At 43.3% G+C, this 18,155-nt stretch overlaps 1 protein-coding gene across 4 annotated transcripts in view; it reads left to right on the forward strand.

The window, feature by feature from the left end:
• Positions 1 to 17,523, forward strand: part of RFTN2 (raftlin family member 2) — a 478,219-nt gene extending 460,696 nt beyond the window's left edge. For all 4 annotated transcript variants that reach the window (XM_069225820.1, XM_069225818.1, XM_069225822.1 and 1 more), the window contains 2 exons: positions 8,114 to 8,384; positions 16,839 to 17,523. In XM_069225820.1, coding sequence (XP_069081921.1) covers positions 8,114 to 8,380 — 267 coding nt within the window. In that variant the 3' untranslated portion in view covers positions 8,381 to 8,384; positions 16,839 to 17,523. The remainder of the gene's footprint in view (positions 1 to 8,113; positions 8,385 to 16,838) is intronic.
• The last annotated feature ends 632 nt before the right edge of the window (positions 17,524 to 18,155 follow it).

Raw genomic sequence — 18,155 nt, forward strand, 5'->3', positions numbered from 1 at the left:
AGGAATTATGCAAGTGCAGTTAATTAACTTTTATACCGCTTGAGAGGTGCAGAGTTTAATTATTTTTTGTTTTTGAGCCCCAGTTACATTAGAGATAGAACGACTTTTGTGTGACCAGATTCAAATAATTCTGCTTTCTCATTTTTTGTATCTCTGCCACATAGGAGTCTAAACAGGCGTGCGCTGTTTTCCCTACATTTTTTTTGCCTGGGATTATGGTACTTGCAGTTTCAGGTTCTACTCTTTTTCTTGTGAGCAGTTCACAAACCATGTTTAACTTTCTCTGATCTCTTCTGAGGACAATAACATTCTCCAGTATTCCAGTGTGCAGGTTTTTTTGAGCTTCGGTCACGTGTCAAAGGCCATACGGTTGGGGTCACGTTCTGGCAGCCCATCTTTTATATTTGGAACAATGGTTTTATGACTACATTATTAACAATTAAGCTTTCTTCTGTTAGGCGTGGGTTTATCATTGTTGCTTGCTAAATTCACATGTTGAATTCTACAAGGTTGGCATGGACAGTAGCAGGCAATTTGCTATTGCTGGCTTTCAGTCGTGGCGTGCTGCGTGGTAAAGGAGCGGGCGTGGGGTGGGGACAAAATCATGTCATTTTAAATTTAAAAAAATTAAAAAATCAAAACTTACCTGCTCCGCTGCTGCACTGCTACTCTTTTATGGACTCTGCAGGCTGGCGCAGGCTCCCAGCCTGTCCTGAGGCCAATCCTGACGCTGCTCAGAACAGCGTTAGGATTGGCTAGAGCGCCCAGCCAAGTCACATAATTCCCTACAGGTGACCTTTCATTAGAGAGCAAGCGGTTGGAATTTCACTCCACACAATGCCACTCTGCTATACTCCACTCCACTCCATTCACGCCACTTAATGCCACTCGACTTTACCCACTCCTCTCTATGCCATGATACTCTACTACACTCCACTGTACTTTACACCACTCCACTCTGCATCACTCTACTCTATGCCACGCCATTGCACTCTACACCACTCCGTTCCACTCTTCACCACTTCACTCTATGCCATTCCCCAATCTACACCACTATGCTCTGCACCGCTCTACACCACTCTACTTCACCCTACTCTGCGCTACTCTACGCCACACCACTAACGTTTAGCAATGCAGAACAGCAGACATGACACTGTACAACATGGCTAAAAAATGTTGGCAAAGCCAATAGCTCTTGCATAGGCAAAAACCTATTGGCTTTGCCAACGCTTTTCTTCATTATCACATATGAAAGCACTTCCAGATATGTGAGTTCAGAGTAACACTTTAAATACGTAATTCTCAATTCAGTGCTATAATGTGCCTTTTAGTGTCAACGCTTCCACGTTAAAGAACAGTAGATGTTTTAGCACCCAGTATGATGTGTTGCATGGCTAAATACTTAGAAAGTCCCAAAAGGCAAGAACTACTGGCTGTGCCAGTGCTTGTTGTCTTTTATAGGCACATTGAGTTTGATGATGAAGCAATGGCGGCCAGCAGCTTTGGGGGGTGGTGGGGTGGAATCACACACACACACTCATTCTTTTACAGACACGCACGCTCGCACATCCATTAACAACACTCATAACATTCAAACATGCATGCACGCACCAAACATTCATTTTAAAAGTTCACACACACTCATTCTTTGACACATGCACGCACATCCATTAACAACATTCAAACATGCATGCACGCACCAAACATTCATTTTAAAACATCACACACACACACACTTAAACCTTCAGCCTCGAGGTCCCAGGAGGGTTGGGACTGCTGCCTTCCCTCATTGGCTGCCCTTAGGTCAGCCATTTAGGGAAGCAGCAGTCCCAGCCTCGTCACAGAGAGGGATCGGGTCAGTGAGAATGCTAACCCCACCCCACTCTGTGACAAGGGATTAAACCTGAAGCGCCCAGGTCAAAGTCAATTGGTGACGCTTTCCTCGTCACCCAGGGGAGGGCCTCGAGGCACCTTTGCTGAGCCGAGGAGGTTACGTCCATAGGAGCTGTGGCCTCCTCAGTCCAGCAAAGTTGAGCTCAGGCAGGCAGGAGTCTGCGCAAATCGCACATGTCTCACTCCAAGCTGACTGAGCTGAAGAGTATCTGTCAGGCTGACATTTGTTCAGCCTGACAGACACTCTTCATGAGGGGCAAAAGGTGGGCGGGGGGGGGCGGGCCGCGCCTGTGGTGATATCATGTAGGATACATCACAGGACTGGAGGATCTACTGATACTACACCACTGACAGGCAAACTAAAGAAATCTGATCCTAGTAGGCCAAAGGCACACACAGGGGTGTTCTTCCTGTGGCGTTTATGATGGATCAAAGGTGGCTGTCAGGGGTACCCTGTAAGGATATAAAAGTCTCCAGTATTGGATCTTTCATAGATTCACATGCTTGACTCATCCCCGTCATCGAGGTGGGAGTCCCACAGTATATTCTAAAGCAGTGAAAATAACATACATAGCTTACACTAGCAAAATACATTGACTTTAACAGCTTATCTACATCATTTATAAAGAACCAAACTCTGGCCATCAGGCGATAGCACCCTTTAGAACACTCACAACAGAGGTACCTTCCCTCAGATCTTCTACCGCACGTCATGTGAGAGGGAGTCTTCCTGAGCTCTGCGCTGCTGTGCTCAGTTCTTCAGCCTTTTACTCAGATTTGGTATACCCAAATTACTTCTGCTTTCCCAACATGTCAGAACCTTGGCGGAAGGGACTGTTTAGACCCTGTCGGACCTGTGGAAAGAAAAGGCTGCATTCGGAAGATCCTCATAAAGACTACATATATTGCTGTCATCCTGTTACAAGGTAAAAGACTAAAAAATTTGCAGAACGTTTTCTTCTAAAACTCTCAAGAATAGGGAGGGATGATTATTATTATGGCTACAAAAGCTCAAGGCAAAAACCGCTGTTGTCTCGGAGGAGGAAGACAGTGAGCACTCTATCACCTCACAGGAAAATCTAAGAAGAGGGAAAGGTCACAAGGGTCCGTAGAGGGGGATAAGCCTTTAAAAAGACACACCATGAGTCTGAGCCCTTCACTCCATCCTCAGCTTGAAGCCTTCAAATTGTTCTCAGATCCTGCCTCGATAAATGTAAACTGTCTGTGAAACCCTTGTTGGCGATAGCAACACAGTTTAAATTATCATCTGCGCAGATGAAAACCAATACGATGACAGCAACAGACACCTTGTCTACATCCAAACCGTCAATGACGACCACCTTGTTGATGGCAACGATAATGACACCGTTGGCGGCCACGCCACCGCTGTCTATGACCACACCATAGTCGAAGACCTCGTCAGCGAGACCAAAGGAGCCTCCAGTGTTAATCCTCAAACGGACTTGACCTCGTCGACAACACCATCAGTGAGACAACTTGCAAAGGACAAACTACATCCAGAGCACACCTCCTCTAGTAAGGTGCCTCCTTTACCGCCCAGTCATTTATTAGATTTGGAGGAGTCTGATGATGATGATGGCCATTTTCGACCAGCTCAGAGCCCATCTCAGCCGAATGTGAAATACCAGAATGAGGATGAATATTATCAGCAAATATACCACCGACCACAATATGTGGAAAAACCATGACAAAATATGGGGCACATCCATCCTTTCGCTGCACTTGCTGCACCTGAAACAATGATTCAAGTACTTGTAGCCCTGGTACAAGACCTGAAAGGCATGTTGCAGGTTTACTACAAATGTTTTCCTACACCTGCAGAGACAACACCCTCACCTATGTGTTCTGCCACCTCCAGCACCTGGATCAACATATTCTATGCCGCCACCTGCACCTAGAGTGACACCAATATCGAGCATTGCCATGCCTCCCAGAAATTACCCATCTTCTTCAGAAGATGAGAGAAAAAAGGGTGAAATTCAGGACACTCTATCAGTGGCCAAAGAGTGGGATGACTGTCTCATCCCCACACCTTCTCCTCCAGCACCTCAACCAATAGATTCTCCACCAGGGGATATTGGTGGTTTTCATACTTTGTCATACTTTAATGGAAAGAGCGGCTACACGTTTTCAGCTCCTGATCACAGTGAAGAAATCAGACTGCTCCCTGTATGACTTTAAGGAACAGTCAAGAAAGTCAGTGAAAGCAATCCCTATAGTTGACTACATCTGGGAGGGAGTGATTGAAATAATGAAAACCCCTGCTGCAGTGACTGTGGTCTGAGAATTGACAAAAAGTATAAGGCCCCTGAAGATTCTCCAGCATTTCTGGTAGGACACCCAAAACCAGACTCGGGCCTGATTTAGATGTTGTCTGTAATGGTCCTGCTGTTGACTGGAAACCCGTCCACCGCCATGACGGTCTGCCAGCCGTATTTCTGGTCCCATAGATGAGAGTCTGCATTTGAACCGCCATCTTTGTCAAGAAACACTGCCCGCGTCAACGGCGCAATAGGGAAAAATGGCTGGCGGTGGAACCCCAGACAACCCTCCCGACATGGATATTTGGATGTGCACTACTGCCAAGAAAAAAGTGGCAGTCCGTCCTCCAAGTCTGAGTTGGTGGAATGGGAGGAGGGACAGGGATGGGGATGAAAACAACTTTTTTCCCATTTCACCCCGTCTTCGACTGGACAGGAATGGACAACACCTGCCATCACTGTTGCCACAGACCCACAGTGAAAACAGAAAACACCCCCCAGACACTCCAACAAACCACCCCCCCTCGCCCCCCCAACCTCTCTCTTCTCACTGTGTCACTGGACTCGAAGGTCCACCACATTGCCAGGGTATGTTGGGTGGGCACTGCACTGGACGTCGGAGGCACTGCAGACATATACATGTCACAGTAATTTTTTTAAATCACAATGACATGCATATGTTGGGGGACACAAGTGAGTCAGACATGGATGGGGACACTCTGGTACACAATACATTGTACACATACACTCACTTCCTCTAGGAGGGTAAACGAACTTCAGGCTTTCACAATAAAAGAACCTTTCTTGCAATTCAAAAAATAATACTGTGATTCTCTGTACAAACCCAAAGTTCGTTGCTAAAGTGCCATCAACTTTCCATTTCAACAAACCTGTTGTTCTCAAGACTTTTTTCCCAGATCCACACACATATGCAGAGCAAACTTTGCAAACCCTTGATGTTAAAAGGTGCTTTAAATTCTGTTTGCATCACACACAGCATCTACGTACTATGGACCAAATATATAAATGTGGCATATGGAAACTACAACCAGGGAGGTCCTGTTTCTAAAGCCTCCCGAGCCAGGTAGATCTCAGCACCCATTCAGTTCTGCCCCACTAAGACCAGTCGGCCTTTAAGAGAAAATGGCATGTCACACTCGACCAGGGCAGTCTTAACATCTACAGCCCTGTTTGCTAGAGTGCCTATCAAGAGTATATGCCATGCTGCAACATGGGAAACAGGCATACGTTCTCCCAGCATTGCCTGACTACGGCGCAGCACAGTGATTTAGCTGTAGGGCAATCTTTTCCAATAAAGAAGGAAAGAAAGAAAGAAAAAAAAAATATATATATATATATATATATATATATATATGTTCGATGGCATGTGTAACTGCAGATACACATGCTATGCATAGTCTGCTATCTAGTGTTGGGCTCGGAGTGTTACAAGTTGTTTTTCTTCGAAGAAGTGTTTTCGAGTCACGGGATCGAGTGACTCCTCCTCTTCGGCTCCATTGCGCAGGGATATTTGCTTACGCTTTCCCCCCTCTACCGCTCATTCCATTTCTAGTGAACAAGCTACATCAAAACAAACTCAGTCTCATACTCATAGCGCCAACATGGGCATGTCAACCCTGGTACACAACACTATTAAACCTGTCAGTAGTACCACATGTCAAACTCCCAAACAGACCAGATCTGTTAACACAAAACAAACTGATCAGGCATCCAAATCCCAACATACTCAATCTAGCGATTTGGCTCCTGAAGTCGTAGAGTTTGGGTATCTACAACTACCAACTGAATGTATGGAAGTAATTAAACAAGCATGTTTTCTTACTTCTGCACACCTTGGTCTTGTCCTGTGTGGCATCAGTATATTGGGAAGTTGGCACCAATGTAGATTCAGATGTCATTTCATTGATAGTGTGTGGATCTGCTTTAAAACGTACACAAGTGACTTTCCACGTGTCTGCGAAGGGCATCTGTGACTGACAGGGATAGTATGGACATGAACCTATCCATAGCAGAGCTGTATGCCAGGAGAACGTTTGAAACACCTATACTCTGCTGTTTGAGTATTGCGTGGTACATCCTCTTAGCTGCTTCTTCCAACCCCATTTGTTATTGCTTCTGCAATTTCTGGTCCTTCTATTGGCCACCAATACGAAGTGTTTCCTCCAAGTCAGTACTATGAGCTGCAGATGCACCCATGATGAGTGGCTTGTACGCAGTTTAATTTGCTGTTATAGTGCAGGGAGACAACTGTTCCTGGTAGCCTAGTCGGATTTACCACTTTCTTACAACTGATTCTAATTTTCTGTGTACAATTCAGTGGTGAAATCCATTTAAGATAGCTACTGGAATGGTTGTAATACTTTTAACAACTTTGATGGTGTTTCCATTTTTTTTTTTTACACATGCATATTTAATGCTAAATGGATACTTTATTACAACAGTGTTTAACCTTTCCTCAGTTGCATTAAAAGCCTTTAGAACCTGCTGTTAATTTACAATAGTGTGAATTGTTCTGGAAATTCTGTTGCTGCAGATTTTTCACTTTTTCCAACAGTCTTGGGTTAGGGCCTTAGGGCCAGATTTATGAAAAGTGGCGCATCATGTCATGATGTGCAACTTTTCTTGCGCCCCCCCCCTAACGCCACCATTTGTGCTCCGTATTTATGATATGGTGCACCATGGCGCACGTTAGGGAACTGGTGTCATTAATTTTGATGCTAGTTTGGTGCTTTGTAGGACTAGCACCAAAAATGTTGACCCTAATCCTGCAAAATGAAAGGAGGCCCATTGAAAACAATGGGAGCGTCATTTTAATGCCTGCCTTGGGCATGCCGTTACAAATGACGCTAAAGATGGCGCTGTGGAATCTAACAATTTCTACTGCGCTATTTTTTGGGCCTCCTAATTCTCTAACGCCCTCCTTGCATACATTATGCTTGGCGCAGGCATAATGTGGCACAAGGGTTTGCAAAGTGCGCGATGTGTGCATTGCTCAACTTTGTAAATATGGCGCAGCATTTCTGCCAACCTAACACCGCATTAGCATTTTAAAAAAATTACGCTAATGTGGGAAAAGGGGCCCATAAATATGCCCTTAAGTGTTGTATGTCCATCTACTCGGCGAGAAATGTTACTAATGTGTCAAGGTTTATTGACATGCAGGTATTCTGTGCCGACTTCCTTTGGTTCTCAGTAATACTTCCCACTATCGTACTGTGTGATTTCCTAATTTTAATTCCTTCAGATTTTTCTACCTAGACCCGCTCATGTAACTTGCAACGAGTGCATCACAAATGGTAAACCTAAAGGGTCATCTTATTTGAAATCAAAGTAGAACAGTTCTTGTATTTACCGTACAAAGCAGTTCATGAACAACGGCCACTAAAGAGGCAGTATCCCTGTGCATTGCGCACCGTATCCCTTGATGCTATGTGCCCCCAAAGATGCTGCACCAGAAGAGTATAGGCTTCATTTTAATATGACAGAAGTGCATTCATCACTTTCAGAAACATATGTGATAGAAAGGTTTAAAGCTGCAAACCAGGCTTCTGTTCGTTCACTCAACAAGCGTTACCATATAGACAATGGTGCTAGGGCTCATTCCAGGTTTGGCAGTTCATTCGACAGTCTCTGTCTGGGATACTTCAATAACAGTGTCCTACCCCTGTTGTAGTTGTGCTTAAACGTTGTATTACAGATGTTTATCATTTTCTAACAATGATGGGTAAGGTACACGTTGTACAGATGTGAATGGTAAGATCTCCACACTTATGGATTGTATGATTTAAATTCAGTCATGCAAAACTGTGGAAAAGGATTGCCATAAGTGAATAAACCCGTATAAATGATTTAACCCTTTAGATGAATATATGTGGTACATTGCTCTGGAGCTTGATTTGCCTGTGTTTGTATTACAGAAGAAACCTGCAAAACACACAGGAGGGGAAGAAAAAAGCAAAGCATCAAACAGAAATGTTGGTTCACACACCATTTCTAGTAGAACTCCAGAAAGGCCATCATCAGATGAGGTCCGAATGGCTCCTTCTAGACAGTGCTGGGCTAAAGAGGAGCCCACACAGTATGGACATTTTTCAGGTTTCAGTTGCAATGACAGTGTGCTAAGAGAACTAGATGATGGACAGTTTGAGCAGGAAGACGGAGTAACTCAAGTTACGTGCATGTAGCCAAGTAAGTAAAAGTACTGGAAATTCCCAAGAAATGGAACCCTTAGTGATCACCTGCACCTCTACATCCGGTTTTTTTCACGCCTACATAGTGGTTGTTTCTTGTGAGGTACATAAACCTTAGTTTGAAGCTGGAATTGATCATGATATCCTAAGTTTCCAAGGTGTGTATGTGTTTTGTTCTGTAACCACAGCATCATCCCTGGAGTGGTGAGAATGTAATGAGGAAGGCATTCTGATCGGGGAGACTGTACTGAGCTGATCTGTCTGTAGCTTCTGGTGTAGGTGGGGCCTTATTTACCATTTAACTTAATAAAAGGATTTTGTACCGTTGCCTACTCTTGTCAAAGATCTTTAGTGGATCTCACAGCACAATAGGGGGTGCAGTGATGAGTGGAATATGTGAATTAATCACAGCAACGGGTAATTACCCTGGGTGGCATTCTAATCCATCTAAAACATAACGATGGCATCACAATGAATGTAATTGGCATTTGTATTTGTTACATTTGTTTTTCATTTAAATAACAGATATTTATCTTCACTATAGGAAGCCATCAAAGGGAACACACTGTTGGTTCTGTGACTTCATTTGATCAGTTAAAACCACCCAATATGTTGTGAAAGTCCTTGGTTTCTGTGTTTGATAAACTATTTTAAATGTATTGTATTTATAGGGTGTCTCATTAAACACCTCATTTTTCTCTTTCTTAAGTCATGCTTTTTATTAGGAATTAGTTTGACAAAGCAAAAAATAATGGCATGATTCACCAAGGTCATGTGGTGTTGTGGCTTACTCATGAATGTCAGTAGTAGGTCAGAAGGACTTCTGGTATTCAGGAGTACTACAAGAGCACTACAACAGTAAGTCACGTCAAACTGGGTCCTCAGTGTCTCAGAAACAGCTTACAACTGATCTAGAAACTAGGTAAGTTCAGTGATCCTGTCTCTTTGCCGGTCTTAACCTGTGGGTAGCTGGGCCTAGCCTGGTCCTGGGGCTCAGTGGACTAATGCATCCACTTCATGAATCTATGTTTGACCTCATGATGACAGACTGAAGTCCGGGCGGGACTAGTCAGATTATTCACTTTTTCAGCAGTCTTAGATCAATAAAGTGAATACCATTGAGTTGGGTAGCAGTAAACATCTGTTATTCAGTGCCAATCTAACCCCAAATTGTGAACATGCCCTCTAAAAATGCATGTTATGTAAAGCTCTACCTAGTGAAGCAGGCAGGATTTCGTCATACACAGACACATGCCTTCACCTCATATAAGTACGCATCTGTTTTGATTGGACCTTGCTCACTTCAGACTCAGCAACTACCTAATGTAAGGTCTTTTGAATCTCTGTTCTTTGCTTCCTTGCACTTGAATGGTTATGCTTCAATGCTCTTATTTTAAGTGATGTGCATCGTGCCACCAGTGTTTTACCACCAATGTCTCCTATCTGGGAACAATGAGAAGAATACAAAAAAGAGATTGATGGGATGCTTGAATGAATCTCAGCCACTGGTAATTATGCAGGGTTGCATCCAAGTCCATTGTGTTTTTCCCCACAATGCCATCTCTGATTTGACCCAGCCATGTGCAAATCAGTCTTGGTCCTTCTCCAATAGGAAGTGTCCACCCTAAACTGCCAAACTAGGTCCTCTCTGAACTGGAACACAAGCAACTCAGGGTCGGTTTCAGCCTAACTGGGCTTCTTCACTTGGGTGCAGCTTGGTTCCTGTGGCACAGTGAACACGGGACGCAATTCTGAGAATGTTCACTGCACTTAGGACATCACAATGAAAAATATAACAAAGTGAGGGAATGCTTGAATTAATCACAGCCACTGGTGATTACTCAGTGTAGCATCCCAGTCAATCATGTTTTCCCACCATTCCACCTCAGATTACTCGGCCATTTGCAAATCAGTCTCGGCCCTGCTCCAGTATGTTGAAACCAGTCTGGGGTTGCTTGTGTTCCCATCTGGAGGGGAGACAGCTTGACAGTTTGGGATGGATTGTTTCTGCTGGAACAGGACAAAAGCGGATTTGGATTCAGTGGGTCTCTATATATAATTGGGTCCTGTGCTCACTGTGCCACTGGATTCAAGCTAGCCTGGCTGAAACCGGTCGCAGGATGCTTGTTTCCATTCCAGGGAGGACCTGGCCTGGCAGCTTGGGCTGCACTGTTCCCATGGGGAGCAGGGTCAAGACTGACCATACTGGGGTGGCATGGTGAGCAAAGAAAACAATGGACTAAACCCAGAACTGTGACTGGGGTGAATGTTTGATTTGTTCAGTATTCTGTCCCTTATCTATCCTTTTTGCTAATGAATATTAATTAGGCAGGTCTCAATTTGTACCCTTTGTGATTGACTGCAAATGCAGAGCTGGAGGCCTGCTATGGACAGTAGGCCTCAGTCCCCACATTTCCATTCCCAAATGGAATACATTTTGCCAACTAAAGGCATATTTGTTGCTTTAAAAAAAATGTTTTCTGCTTGGGAAGACATTGGGAAAGCAGGCAGTGGACCGCTGCTTGCTCCATTTGAGGCCACAGCACAATTCCGAAAGGGCAATCTGTCCTAAAGGAATAGCATCCATTTTGCAAATTACTTATCACCCTAAGCTGAGGGTCAGTAACTGATCATTGATTTGCGACCATGAATGCAGTTGCAAACCATTGATACATAGCTTTCCATCTCATAAATAGCCAGAAATTGCCGACGGGGCATTGGAGTTGACAGCAAAGGCGCTTCCGCTGCTATTGGTGGTGGTGGTGGTGGTGGTGTGGGGGATAAAGGGGCAGCACATAGGGAGAGTGCCAGCGCTTACCCCGTGGGTCGCTGCAAGGACAGAACGCTTCTGTCCTCAGCACATGCCACCACGGCTGAGGACGATGCACAGTCTACAAAACATGCATGTAACAGTAACTTGGAGGTAAGCAATTTGGTGATCTTCAGGGCTATGGACATAATGTTGTCCAGGATCACTTTTCTGTTCCAGAAGCTCATCTGAATTATTGGTAAGAGGTGTGCACCACCCAGCCAAGCCTGAGGGTCTGCCCAGATTATTTTCACAAACATTTTAGCATCAGAGTTCTGCAAAACTTTCATTCAGAAGTTCAGTGTGATCACCTTTCTTGTACATGGGGACAAGAATGCGATCCTTTCCACGACTCTGGCTAAACCGGAATTCCACGCTACTTTATAAAGTAGTGCTACAACCTGGGTTCTATAAATATAATTATCTTCAAACAAAAATATGGGTATTCTATCCTGACCAAGGACTCACAAATGATTCAGCTCCCAATTGCATATTCATACTACTCAAGAACCAAAGTCTGCAATGAAATGCTTCATCGAATCTTTCAATAAAATGTATTTTGTACTCTAGTGTGTGACAAGTCTCTGCTAATTTTCTCAATTCTTAAAAAATCTTTGGTTTCCACTACATTATGAACCTGAACCCATTTTTGGGGAAAAAATAGTTTCTTTCGTCCCACAGTTTATTTTTTCCTCAGTAACCTCTAAGTTTTGCAGCCATTTATTTGCCAACACTAAACAATGCATATAAGAGATCCACATAAATACTGAAAGCCATCCAAAATGTTAGTTGCCGATTTGGCTATAGTCCATAATCTGAAATCAACAGCGACCACCAAAAAAACATTCAATAGCGTTTATTAGCTCTTCTCCCCCAACAGCATCCAAACGCTGCACCGCATCACAGTTACAACACTACAGCTAATGCCCCCTGATAATGTCAAGGATTAGGGGTGATGGTCACTTTCTGGTCTTTCAATGATGCAAAAGCAACTACAGATATAAACATAAAATGTAATATTGCTGATCTGGCAAAGGACTTCTTGATAGAAGGTGCAGAATGTGAAGACTAATCATGCCTTTGCTCTTTAAACCCAAAATAATTCGTAAATAATTCCTATTCATCCTCAACGTGCCTTTAGCTGCTTCCCTCTTTTCCAGAGCAGCCAGAACCAATCATGTGTCTCATAGGAATCATAAAGTGGGATAAAAATCAATGTTCTATTTTGGTCCCTACATCTCTCATTACTGCCATTCCTATCCTTGTTATGCTGATTGCCTGGCACCATGCAGCTTGAGGCGTGATCCAGAATTGTTTGTTTGTCTCCCAGTCAGTGTTCACGTGTAGTTACTGAAATTAAAATATAGTGATCAATATAAAGGTACAACATGTGAATAATAAGAACATTGACAGCTTATTAAGTTGCAGTCTGATGGAATCCCTTCTTCTCTAGCCCTATTTAGTATCTACATTCGCACCGTAATCTTGCCAGAAATTGAACCTTCCTCTCACAAATGCACACCTGTTCAATGCTTTTATTTCTCCGGTCTGCTGGCTGCCCTGGGCCAAGCTGGTGCTCATCTCTTTCATATCGCTGTTCTAAAAAGAACGAGAAAATAAGCAAGAAAGTGCGTTCTAGACTTAACCATACTAGTGATCCGTGATATAATGTGGGAATAGAAGCATGGGAATTCTCTTGCATTTTCATCCAAAGCTACTTGTACTCTCTCTAAAAGTCAAAATTAATGAATGTATATATATATATATATATGAGCTGGAAAAACTATTAAATAACAATAAAATATTGTTATACTGTAAATGCATTTAATGAAACATCTCACAGCAGGTATACATTACAGACTATAGCCGAGATTTAGTAAGATTTTGCGGTGGTGTTGCAGCTCTTATTTGGTAACCTTGCACTGGGGAGGTATTACATGGATGGAGCCTGTGAGTTTCAGTGCATCCACCCAGGTATTTTGATGGAAACTCATAGTTACTGAAATCAGTAAACATGGATTTGTGCCAAAATGCTGTGCCTATCCGAGGTTGGCGTAATACCTTTATTACTCCTTGTTACTGCTTTTTTACTTGTATGCTGCATTCTGAGACTAATGGGACTTCTTAGAGGCAGAAATAAAGCAAAATATAAAGCACTACCAAACTGAGCATGCAACACAGCCAGGAGATAGTATGCGTCTCACCCTCCTAGCAGTTTCTCACATTTGTTAAGCCATCTCATAGTTCTCATCTTAACCTGTGGATTTTGCACCCAGTGATACGGTTGGAAACTTTCCCCCTCACCCACCACAAAAATCTCTTTCGCCTGCTCAAAGATTTTCATAGGGTTATCCTAAATCATTTCTCTTAAGGTCAGATATTCATCCTCCTTCGATGTTATACCGGCCCATGTATCAAGGGCTGTTGTAAAGGCAGTGTTCACCTGTAGTGGAGTAAAGAGGGAAATGGAAAGAGGTCAGTTCACTATGTGCACTCAGGCAGTCCTCGGCATCATCCTTATGACTGAGGAAGCATATAGGTTGGGGGTTCCTCTGAATCTTGGGTAGCCATGGACCTCCCAACTTGTCCTTGCACTCATTATGTGGTTGATCATGCACCAGCTATTCTCTGTCTGTTAACAGTTCCAGTCATAGAGATAGTTCAAGAGCAGAGCTTGGAGATGTTTTGACAAGTCTGGAACCCCATGGCCCTCTCCAGTGGGCGTTATATGCATTGGATGAGTCCCACCCTCATCCTTTTTCCATGAAAAATGAAGTCCAAATAGTATCTCAAAACCTTCACCAGAAATTCCCTCTGGAAGCTCAGTGGCACCAATCTTTCTGTCCTTCCCTCACAGGACAGAATTTGATGTCTCCAACTAGCCAGATGTTTTGACCATATTTTGAAATATCTTAGCATTAATAACTTACGTGCATTCCAACACAGGTGTCAGAAGGATCCCCCAGATTCTAGTTGTTTATATAGACAATCTGGAAGGGGTAGATCTCATGAGTAAATATAATGCATTGGGTCCTAGTGTAATATTGAGTCTTTCATATTGTATGATGTTTACCTTAAAGCCAGACACATGCTGATACTTCTGAAGTTTCTCAAAGATTTCCAGTAGGAAATTCCGCCCATTATCAGTATGTCAGTGAAAATGGTCAGCTCAAACATCTCCCCGTAGTTCCATGCCGGTAAATTGTTGGTGTTAATACATTAAACTAGAGGTTGAAGCTTGAGGGCAAAAAACAGCGAAGACAGCCTTGTCTAGTTCCTTAGTTGTGGCAAACCATTCAAAAATCACAGTTCAATCAAACCTTTCTAAATATATGAAATTATTTTACAGAGATGTCCGTCTGAGAAGCCATGCCACACTTTTCCTCTATTTGAGCATTGCTTAATGTTTTGACCATTTGTGACGTGGTCAACTCCCTGTTAACAGCAGGAGTTCTTAATGAGTGTGAGTGGAGTGTAGGACTGCACCCTCGCAATTATTTACCCTAAGTTATGGCCAAAGAAAATACCTTTGCTTACTAGATTCTGCTGAAGTTTCATCAGTAGCTGTGAAACTACCCCCAGTTTCGTTAACGTCTTGGTGCTCTATGCAGCAAATAAATCTGCATACACTGGCTGTCATGCCCAGTGTTCTGCACATTGCGTTCTTGAGTGAAAAATGATTGCGTGCCTTTGGAGTTCAGATACACTCCTTCAGCCCTTCAGAGTTCTTGTCTCCCCCCCAATCCATGATCGATAGAGTGAGAGAGAAAGGCAAACCTCCAACAATGCCATGACATTTCCTTATGGAAAGATCAGGAGAACTTTATTTAAAATCTTCCATTGGCCGTGAGGATTCAAGTTTCTTATTTTTCCATCGAGGGTACAACAAAAGGGCGAAAGGCCTACAGAAGGTAAGTTGACAGATATATCATGAGTGTCAACAGACATATAGGGCCTGATTACGACCTTGGTGGATGGGATACTCCATCACAAACATGGCGGATATCCCACCTGCCGTTTTACAAGTTCCATAGGATATAATGGAAGTCGTAATATGGCGGACAGGATATCCATCATGTTTGTGATGGAGTATCCCATCCGCCAAGGTCGTAATCAGGCCCATAGCCTGCAGGCACAGTCCTACTAGATTAATTAGATTTGGTCCTTCTTGCTAAACTCCATCACCCTTTGTTTTGAATTGTAAAGAATATCTCGATCTTTTCACCAGTGACAAGCTGGAACATTGTTTTACAGTCATTAAAAAAAGCTATTTGCACCTGGAAGCTTAACGTATAAGTGCAAACACCTCTGTGAATTAGGCCCAATGCCTACCTTGTCGGTTTTATTGTAGCAATTGGGTGCCATATCCAGACCAGTGTGCAGTCTTTAATTTCCTAAAAGAGATTAAGAAAGTGTGAATTAGGAGGAATTCACAAGGCTATGGAAACATTTTCCAGCCAACATAATAATACACTCATTTTGCACGAGTTCAGAAACAATTGCTGGAATAACAGCTTGCTGTGTGTTAACACATACAAGGCTGTATACTGCTAAGATGCTGAATGGAATATTTGGCCCATATAATATAGAACACAGACCACACATGTGCCATTTCTAAGCACAGTAAATAAGATGCATCAGTATTACCAAGGTTAAGGATACCTAATGATATTTGAACTTGTGACCTTACAGAGCACTGCGTCGCCCTTATGCCGCGCAAGGGGGAGCAAGGGCAACGCAAAACGAAGAAAGCCATGCAAGGCCACCTTTTGTCCCCTGTGCGGCTTGGTAAATGTGGAGGAACACAAGCCAGTGCAAGTCACTGACTTGCGTTACTCTGCCCCAGAGTGGCGTTCCATGGGTGGAGTGTTGGTGTTCACACAAATCCACCAATGGATTTGTCACACTTCAAGATTTACCATTAGTAGTAGACCTGGGAATATGTCAAAATGCTGGGAGGTGTAGCAAGGAAAATGTTTATTTTTCCATGTTTTTCCCTCTTTCTCTGCAGAATGCAGCACACACAGAAATAGAAAAAAGCCTATTTTTTTTATTTATTTTTTGTGCAGGAATGTATTCCTTCCTGCACAAAAAACACCCTGCCTACAATGTAGGCATCCTTGCACCGTGGTGGCTCGCTGCTTTGCGTGAATATTTGATAAATATGCTCACACATATTTTAGCAATGACAGGTCGACCTACAGAGCTAGCCTGTTATTGTTTTAATGCAAATGCTACACTTTTTCGATGCATTTTTTTTTTTAATAGGGATTAATGAATTGATTTGATAATACGTGGAAGAAGGCAGCCATATTTGTTACATAAAAAAGATTCAAGTAGATGGGATGCATTGAGTGTTCCTCTACAGGCTGGCGTGAGAGGAGAAATACAGATACGGCATTCGTAAGGCATGACTGACAAAGAGCAGTGCCAGTAGTGTTAAAGCAAGGGAAACCGAGGGACTACCTAGCCTGTACCTCTGATGATAAAATACTAATAATGAAGTATAACATCTCCCTGGCAACCCTTTCTGTGAGTTTGCGAGCATCCATTAAGCGTGTTGAATCCTAGCATCCTGAATGTAATTGCTGATTATTGCCTAACAATGTGATTTGTTTTATTTTACAATTTGTATTGAAACAGGGATGAAGTTGACAGATCATCATCAATGACCAAGTGAGATTACACATGAGCTGAAGGGCACACGAGGTGTTTCCTCACGAAGATTAGTGCAGCTAACCTCGTCTAGCTTGTGCGGGGTGTAAATAGGACCGCTCTGCGGATACAAAGAAGAACAGTGTTGAGATCGGAGCGGCAACAGCGTAAACGGAGTTCTTCCACTGGAGATGGGCAATACATGACCTAAAGTATCCCTGTCAGAGCTTCTCTTCCGCAGACCTTTGGACACGGACTCCCCACAACCTCTTCAGCTGGAGTGAGCACCGTGCTGATCCAGCACAAGGCCGGCGGGAAGCAGCTCTCGGACATTCTTAAGATCTTTAACACTACTAATTGGTCTGTGATGTCGAATAAAACAGGCATAAACAGGCAGCCTTCGGACAGACATGTTTTCAAGACCTGAGAGTTATCACTTTGAGTTCTACATGTTTATGTGGTAAAGAGAAACTCCTCGGCTGTAATTAGGTATTTTATAGAACGCTTTGACCATGTGCCTTATTGTGATTATCAGTATTTACTATGATGCCTTATATGACGAGGTGCTGTGCATTTTCCTTAATCATATTTGTATTCAGAACACTTATAAATATTTCGGTGTTTTCAAAATAAACTGTTTGCAGTACCTTGCAAACACTGCCTTCCTACGTAATGAGATTACATGTCAACTTTATTGCCTGTATTTTTAAAACGCAACATTGAAAAATCATAAAAATGCAACATGATAGTCAAATATTGTGTGATGTCATATAAAAGCACGAACCTGTAATAATGAAAGCTCAGACAGTGGATATGTTTCACATTCCAAATGTATGGACTAAGCCTGTGTTGTTACAGTCGTAACCTGCATGAGGAGCCAAGAGGTAAAGGGCCATATTTATACTTTTTGACGCAAAACTGTGCTAACGCAGTTTTGCGCCAAATAAATTAGCGCAGGCTAACGCCATTCTGAAGCGCCATGCGGGCGCCGTATTTATTCAATGACGTTAGCCGGCGTTAGCCGCCGGCGCTGTCTGGTGTGCGTTGAAAAAAACGACGTACACCAGGCAGCGCCGGCGTAGGGGGAAAAATGGCGTATGGGCGTCCACAAATGGTGCAAGTCAGGCTGAGGCAAAAAAATCGCCACAACCCGATTTGCGCCATTTTTTTACTACGCCCATCCCCCATTGAAATGACTCCTGTCTTAGCAAAGACAGGAGTCATGCCCCCTTGCCCAATGGCCATGCCCAGGGGACTTCTGTCCCCTGGGCATGGTCATTGGGCATAGTGGCATGTAGGGGGGCA

The sequence above is a fragment of the Pleurodeles waltl genome, chromosome 3_1 (genome assembly GCF_031143425.1).
Source record: "Pleurodeles waltl isolate 20211129_DDA chromosome 3_1, aPleWal1.hap1.20221129, whole genome shotgun sequence".
Taxonomy (NCBI): Eukaryota; Metazoa; Chordata; class Amphibia; order Caudata; family Salamandridae; genus Pleurodeles; species Pleurodeles waltl.